This window comes from Protomyctophum parallelum (assembly GCF_964188405.1).
Source record: "Protomyctophum parallelum genome assembly, chromosome: 9".
Classification (NCBI taxonomy): domain Eukaryota; kingdom Metazoa; phylum Chordata; class Actinopteri; order Myctophiformes; family Myctophidae; genus Protomyctophum; species Protomyctophum parallelum.
Genome location: NC_139706.1, coordinates 33,570,609 through 33,579,365, shown reverse-complemented (window position 1 = coordinate 33,579,365; position 8,757 = coordinate 33,570,609). Strand labels below are relative to the sequence as shown.

Below are 8,757 nucleotides of genomic sequence, written 5' to 3'. Positions count from 1 at the left end.
AACTTGAAACTGCAATGGGAAAGTTGAAACCCGGAAAAGCAGCAGGGATTGATGACCTACTGGCAGAAATGTTACAGCACCTGGGACCCAACGCAAAGACCTGGCTTGTGGGGATGCTGAACACATGCATAGCACAGAAAACCATCCCTTCTGTCTGGGAAATGGCCAACGTGGTTGCAATCCCTAAACCTGGCATAGACCCATTATCCACAAAGAGCTACCGACCCATTTCCCTCTGCATCACCTACAAGGCTATATGAGAAGCTGCTACTCCAACGCCTTGTTGCCACTCATAGATACCAAGCTGACTAAAGACCAAGCTGGTTTCCGTCCCAGCCGCTCCTGTGCTGGACAGAGCTCAACCTCACCCAACACATTGAGGATGGGTTTGAGGGGAAACAAATAACTGGAGCAGCATTCAGAGATCTCTCTGCTGCCTACGACACTGTCCAACACCGCACAATGGTCAGGAAAAGCCTCCTCAACAACAGGCGCTTCTATGTTCAGTTAAATGACCAGAGGAGTAAATGGAAAGCCGAAAAGAACGGCCTCCCACAAGGTAGCGCGCTCGCCCCCCTCCTTTTCAATATCTAAACAAACGACCAGCCACTTGAAACCCAACCCATCAAAAACCCAAATATGCAGCTTCCACCTGAGGAACCGAGACGCAAAAAAAGAACTGAGCATCACAAACTCTCAAACCATACCCACCACATGTAACTTGGAGTTACACTGGACAGTTTAACGTCATGCCCAGGACGAAAAGTTATAGAGAACACCAACATGACAAACCCTACACTTAAACCCTCTATATTTAATAAAAAACAATTCTGGACAGGAATCCTGTATTGCAGGGGTGCCCAAAAGGTACATCGTGATCTACCAGTAATCACAAAGGCTGTGCAGGTAGACCATATGGCATGCCCCTGTATATAATCTATCACTTGAATTAAGGTGACTTGACACCAGCTCAAATGTTGCACACAAACATCAGTAGCAAAAGTACAAAGTTATTTTGACAGTAATAATTGCTATAGTGTGTGTTCAGTAACAGGAATATTCCTGTCTCTCCAGCTCTTTAATAAATAGAAAAGGGTTTAATCAGGAGTTGTAGTAGCCACAGGATAATCAAAGCGGTGGATATTGCTCTTGTCTTCATGTCTTTATGTATGTAAATTGTCTTGTTGTTTGTGTTATGTCAAATGCGTGTATACGTGTTCTGCATATACTTGGCTGCTGTGTTGCAAGATAATGGGAGTTACTGATACTATGGGACTGAATGGGAGTGAAAGGGAGGTACTGTTACTATGGGACTGATACTATGGGAGTGCATGGGAGTGGATGGGAGTGAATGGGAGGTATTGTTACTATGGGACTGATACTATGGGAGTGAATGGGACTGAATGGGATGTACTGTTACTATGTGACTGAATGGGAGTGAATAAAAGTGAATGGGAGTGAATGGGACTGAGTGGGAGTGAATGGGAGGTACTGTGACTATGGGACTGTGTTTAACAAAAAACTGGAGAGACCGGGAGACCTCTGTTACTGAACAAACACTATAGCAATGATTTTGTCACAATATAGAGCTATTTAACACTGTTACTGAACACACTATAGCAATGATTACTGTCACACTATAGAGCTATTTAACACTGTTACTGAACACACTATAGCAATGATTACTGTCACACTATAGAGCTATTTAACACTGTTACTGAACACACACTATAGCAATGATTACTGTCACACTATAGAGCTATTTAACACTGTTACTGAACACACACTATAGCAATGATTACTGTCACACTATAGAGCTATTTAACACTGTTACTGAACACACACTATAGCAATGATTACTGTCACACTATAGAGCTATTTAACACTGTTACTGAACACACACTCTATAGCAATGATTACTGTCACAATACAGAGCAATTTAATTTAGGTAACCAAATTGACCCCAATAGTAGATCTTTACACTCTCAATAGTTCAATTGTTGTTAAGCATCTGCTTAATTTCCAAAAAACTACACAATTAGAGAATGTAGAAGATTGCTACTTTTGATCCTTGGATTATATAATGCTGATTGTAGCATAGCGATAGTGGTTAGTGACTGAGCTTTGTTAACATGAGTGCCCGGGATCGTTTCCCACCAATTTCAAAGAATGTTTGTTGCTTCGTGCCAATTTTCACAGAATGTTTGTCCTTTTACCTACCAGACAATACTCTTCTCACCTCTAGTCGATTATTTATTCAGCGTTTGAGCCACGGACCAACATTTGAGGCCATCTAGTCTCTCAGACCCATTTGAGCCACTGACCACCATTGTGAGAGTCTATTAATGTGAAATGGTGGTCTGTGGCTCAAACATGTTATCACTTTTGAAGTTACTTGTTGTGTTTAGATATGTAAATACTACTCTTTAAAGCCGTGTTTCGGTAGTCGAGTGGGTACTGTCGACGGTTAGTAAACATTGAGGCCGGGCATAGTTGTTTATAAACCTTCGACACTAACCATTCGGCTACTGAAACACTGTTTTACAGTTTCGTACAAACATCATTTATAAACATCATAACAAGTAACTTCAAGTGATAGACGTTTGAACACACAAACAACAACAGCGTTAAGTATTAAATAACATTTAATCACTTACTTGCTCCGAAGACGGACCCGCGATGGTGACGTGGCACGTTCCAAACAAACACTGACCAAACCTACCTCCACGCGTCTCTTCCGTATTTGAGGGCGGCGGCACTTCCTTCCGGTGTGAGGCCACGCCCGCGAGATTTAACCGCGAATCTATTGTAGTCCTCTTACGTTACATCCGGGTCCCTTGGTCCCATCCGCTTCTAATGCAAAATAGCTACATATGAACGCGTGAATTATTTTTTTTTACAATAACGTTATTTGTCAGAAAGGAAGCCATTGAGGGTTAAAATGGGTCTTAATGCTTCCAACTCATATAACTGTCACCAACAACACTTTTAATGATATTACATGAAGCAGACAGCCCTGTGATGAAACCTTTAGCATTACACTGTGGTTAATACGTTTTTATTCACAATGGAATGTTATTGTACTCTTAATATATCATGGTGTAGCACAGCACAGTAGATTCATATTTCAATCGATCTGGGATGTTAAAATTGTGCAAAACTCTGTTCAATGAATGGCCTCTTCTGCTACATTAAACATTACTAAACATTAAACGTTACTTATACCTGTTATTGAGACTCCTATAGAGCATGTTGACATGGATAGCTTGGTAGTAGTATCTCTGTTAGTTAATGCAGTTTGATTGATTAAATTAATAGCCTATTTTATTAGACAAAAATGTAGAACAGTAGTGTCATAGAGTGGAAAATGCCATTTGGTTTAATGTCACAGAATGCAGTGCCACGTAGAGCAGCATGATAAATGGTTAACTTTATAGTGTGTTCAAAAATGGCAGATCTGCAAGTTCAGTGTCTTGAATGACATGTGCTGTGAGTTTGCATATCTGCTATTGTCCAGCATAGGACCGTTGCACAGTGAAGTATAAACAAGGCTTTAGGATTTATAAGTCGTTTTTAGAATATAATAGAATATTCACTCCAGTGAATTGATTGATTGATTGAAATATTTATTAACAGTTTGTAGAATTTACAGTACATTTTAAGCACAAACTCAATACAAAGACTGTCAACTGTGAGTGGACGACCCAATTAAGCATTACACTTGTTTACAACAGGGTCCACATTGTTCAATTCATCAAAACATTTAAGGACATACAACCATTTAGAGACATACAAATAGACATTTCTATGTAGCTAAAGAACAGAACAGGAATTCATCATATGGGAAGCAAAAAAGGGAAAATATACAAGCACTGGGAAAATATACAATATACAGTGAGGGAAATGGGGTGGGGGGGTGGGGGGGATTCAGATTTTACAGAGGCCAGTTTCGAATTGCAGCCATCCGTAGGTGCCCTTTGAGAGCGGTTTTGAAGGAGTCAAGGGATTCACATGTCTTAATGACTGTTGGTAGGGCGTTCCACATTTTGGTGGCATAGGAGCGAAAAGAATTTAGTCCCTTGTTTGTGCCGAATCTGGGTTGTACATGGTTTGTTGCACTCCCTCTGGTGTTGTGGGTGTTTGATTGATTGATTGATTGAAATATTTATTAACAGTTTGTAGAATTTACAGTACATTTTAAGCACAAACTCAATACAAAGACTGTTAACTGTGAGTGGACGACCCAATTAAGCATTACACTTGTTTACAACAGGGTCCACATTGTTCAAATTCATTGTGGACTTCGTTTACATTAAGGAAGTATTTAGACAGGTACATGGGTATCTTGGTGGTGTATCGAATCTTGTGGACCAGACCCATTGCAAGATGCTGTACTCTGTCGACGACCCTAAGCCAAGCTTGTGAACTTGGAGATCTATCTGCTATTTAAAAAAAATAAAAAAAAGTATTGGGGGGGGGGGGGGGGGGGGGGGGGGGGGGAGTGACAAATGTGGAATCTGGTATGGGATGGGGACTGGGGTGTCCACAAAATATTTGTAGATGTATGGGTGGACAAATAGGCCTACCGGTACATGGCGTTCCTTGACATGGAAATGTGTGTGAATCAGTAGTTAAAAACAACATTATGAAACAATAGACAAGTGGAATTTCTGAAAAATGTGAATGTTAGAGGCATTTTGGGGTAAAAGTGGGGAACCAGGGTATTTAACATTAAATAATGTTTCTCTAAAGGTCTACTAAACCACAGTCGCCTAAGTGTAACCCTTTAAATAGCCTATTAATAGCCTTTAAATAGTAGTGAAGTGATGCAGTTTGCACTTTGTGGAGATTTAAACAGCCACAAGATGGCAGTGTTATACATGGAATTACAGTCTGCCTGACTGCTTCCATAATAAATCTTGTGGCTTTGCAGTGGTTCTCAAACTGTGGTCCAGAGACTCCAGGGGCCAGCTATATTATTGCGAACGCAGTGAGCCACTTACTATGAGACCCTGCTGCTCATGTCTGTGTATGTGTGTGTGTCTGTCCCGCTGTGACACCACCCGCCCGCCACCAGAGGGCGCAGCTGTAGCACACACACACACACACAGGGCGCAGCTGTAGCACACACACACACACACACACACACAACCACACACACACGAGCTGCGTTCGCTTCCCGCGTTTGCGCGTCTTACTTGTTGATAGATACTGTATGAACCTGTGTGATAGTGAAACAGCTGAAACTCATGTTTAACATCAGTGGTGCCGCACCTTCTAGACGGCTTGCCCAGGCACACACAATGAATGAATGAATGAATACAAAAATAAAGAGAGAACAGATCTGCTATTTTCACCAAATATATACCCTGGAGCAGTATGGGTTTGCGCCCCAGCCTGCATCCTCCGTGAGGAGGAAGCCCAAAAACCTTCGATGAGGCCTTTAGGAGGGCCATTCGAGCCGCAAGTGGAGTCTGCAGCACTACCGTTGCCCAGTGATGGAGCCTGCAGTACCATTGTGGCTCAAGAATCCACCACTCCTGAATGAAGTGTCTGGTGCTGGGCCTGGGAGTCTGGTGCAATGCACAGGTTCCTAACAGGAGTGGACCTGGTGAGACTTAGGAGGGGCCCAGACAGAAGGCAACCCAGAGAGCCTAGTCCCTCGACATACCAGAATTGTACCTCTCAGTCCCGGCATAGTAGTTCCGGAGTGGTTCCAACGGAATGTGCGGCCCTGTCTTTCCCTATAGTGGGTCTGATCGAGTTGTAGCTACTGGGACGTAAGTCGGGACTTGATCATAGCAAATTGCAGCTAGTTGCCATCCTGCCATTAACTTAATGGCAAGATGTGTGCATATGGATTGAGTATTCAAACATTGATATTCTGACCATTTTGTGCACCGGTTTAGAAGATAGAGCCATGTTAGAATTCACGGTTATTTTGGGGTATTTCGACCATGATTTTCCCTGGGGTCATATTTGCCAAGAACAGTTGAGATATTCTCTCCTAAATGAAGGGCATTGTGCATACATATCTTAGCCAGGTCCTCTACTAGTATCAATATTGGTCACAATAGGGCCAGTGTGTACTCGTTTCAAGGTGCCACGAATGAAAAGCATAGGTCAGTATTATGTCAGCACTGTGTCTCAGTTACAATTTTGACAGTAAAATTCTGGATTTAATAGTCATAGTCTTTTAACTAAAATGTCAGTTAGTTCTAGTAATTATAGTAATCTAGTAGTTTTAGTAATCTGAAATATTTTAGTCTAGTTTTAATTTACTTAATCTACAACTCGACTGAGTGATTTTACACCGGCGCTATAGTCATTCAACAGTGGGCATTCATAGTGTGTCTGTCTGTATTGGTATTCCGAGGCCAGTCTATGACATCCACTGTCTATGATGTCAGCACTGTGATGTCAGTGCTGCGAGGTCAGGCATTTCCATATTTGGGAAAAACCTGGCACTCAGGGAGTCAGGAGTGAAATGGGCACAAAGTATTTTGAGGCCGGTCTGTGACAGGAGTCTATGACTGACTGTGACATATACATGTCCATATTTGGGCATAATCCAAGCACACAGAGAGACACACACATATGCAAAGCCACTGACAACCTCAACTTTACATAGTCGACAAAGGGCATCTACACAAATTGTGTGACATCACTCGTGAGACCAGAGTTCAAGGTCAGTATATAAATTGTCGCAGATTGGTTTTCTTTCTGGATCTTGTTGAGAAGGAAGACAGTAGTAGTTGAAGGTAATATTGAACAGCTGTTGCGCCTGAATAATGGAAACGGCAAGGTTGGAACACAGAGATGTCGACTTCAGCATACTGATGGCGACCGATTCTTACAAGGTGACGCATTACAAGCAGTACCCTCCCCACACCAGTAAGGTGTACTCCTACTTTGAGTGCCGCGAGAATTGGACAGACCCCGCCAAGAACAGAAAAGTCAAGTACGATGAATCCGTCTTCTATGGACTACAGTATATTCTCCACAAATATCTCAAAGGGAAGGTTGTGACTCCAGAGAAGATCCAGGAAGCCAAGGAAGTGTACAGAGAACACTTCCAGGATGATATCTTCAATGAGAAAGGCTGGAACTATATCCTGGAGAAACACAATGGCCACCTGCCCATAGAGATCAAGGCTGTCCCCGAAGGCAGTGTGATTCCTCGAGGCAACGTTCTGTTCACGGTGGAGAACACAGACCCAGAGTGTTACTGGCTTACCAACTGGGTGGAGACCATCCTGGTCCAGATCTGGTACCCCATCACCGTGGCCACCAACTCCAGAGAGCAGAAGAAGATTCTAGCCAAGTATCTCCTGGAGACATCTGGGAACATGGAGGGCCTGGAGCACAAACTGCACGACTTTGGCTACAGGGGAGTGTCTTCGCAAGAGACTGCCGGCATAGGAGCGTCTGCCCACCTGGTCAACTTTAAGGGAACAGACACAATAGCTGGCATTAGCATCATTAAGAAATACTATGGCACTAAAGATCCCATGCCTGGGTTTTCCGTCCCCGCTGCAGAGCATAGCACCATCACAGCGTGGGGCAAGGATCATGAGAAAGATGCCTATGAGCACATAATGAAGCAGTTCCCCAGCATTCCTGTTTCCATCGTCAGTGACAGCTATGATATCTACAATGCCTGTGAGAAGATCTGGGGGGAGGAGCTGAGGAGTGTAATAGAAAGCCGTGGTGCAGATGCCCCCCTGGTCATCCGACCAGACTCTGGAAATCCTCTGGACACGGTCCTGAAGGTCTTGGAGATTCTGGGCAAGAAGTTCCATCCCACTGAGAACTCTAAAGGTTATAAGGTTCTACCTCCGTATATCAGAGTCATTCAAGGGGATGGAATTGATATTAACACCCTGCAGGAGATTGTGGAAGGCATGAAGCAACACGGATGGTCCATTGAGAATGTAGCGTTTGGTTCGGGAGGAGCTCTGCTGCAGAAACTGTCTCGAGATCTGCTCAGCTGTGCGTACAAGACTAGCTACGTGGTCACTAACGGCCTGGCGGCCAATGTGTTCAAGGATCCGGTGGCACAACCTAACAAGAGGTCAAAGAAAGGTCGCCTGTCCTTGCACAGGATGCAGAGCGGAGAATTTGTAACGCTGGAAAAGGGAAACCGAGACCTTGGGGAGTACGGTGCAGACCTGTTGCAAACAGTGTTCCAAAATGGAAAAATCATGAGGACGTGCACGTTTGATGACGTCAGAGACAATGCCAAGCTCACAGATAGAGATATTGGGCTTCCCGGTGGTACGGCGGAAAGTGTCCTGACCCCCACCGTCGGTTTGAACCCTCCGCGGTGCATCCCGCTCTGCCAGACGCAACAACGGACACAGCCGGCAGGAGAGGGTGATCTCTGTCTGGTGACAGAGAGGTGTCACACTGGTGACACCTACGGCTTGGTCAGGGCGCCTGTTCAGCAGGGAGAAGAACTCAGTCGGCTAGTGTGATCCTCTGCGCACGTTACACCCTCTCTGTGTGAAAGCCCCACTGTCAGCTGAAGAGAAGCAGATAGTGACTTCAGAGGGGTCACGTGATAAAAGACACACTTCACATGGGTGGGATTTTTTATACTGGTTAAATGGAGGAAGAATGTTGCCAAGCAATGACGGTGTCTATCAAAATAGGTGATGAGCATAAACCACTGGGGACTCCGGTCAATGTTGTGTCCCTAACATGATCAACTGAACACACAGTGACTATGTGTGTGGGGAGTGGGGACATAAAAAG

The 8,757-nt window shown here is 44.0% G+C and overlaps 1 protein-coding gene across 1 annotated transcript; it reads left to right on the top strand.

The window, feature by feature from the left end:
• Positions 1-6,791: 6,791 nt before the first annotated feature.
• LOC310864534 (nicotinamide phosphoribosyltransferase-like) lies at positions 6,792-8,477 on the top strand (the record flags this gene model as incomplete). Its single annotated transcript, XM_083773222.1, has 1 exon — positions 6,792-8,477. One exon carries the CDS (start codon positions 6,792-6,794, stop codon positions 8,475-8,477), a length of 1,686 nt encoding a protein of 561 aa, XP_083629348.1.
• Positions 8,478-8,757: the final 280 nt, after the last annotated feature.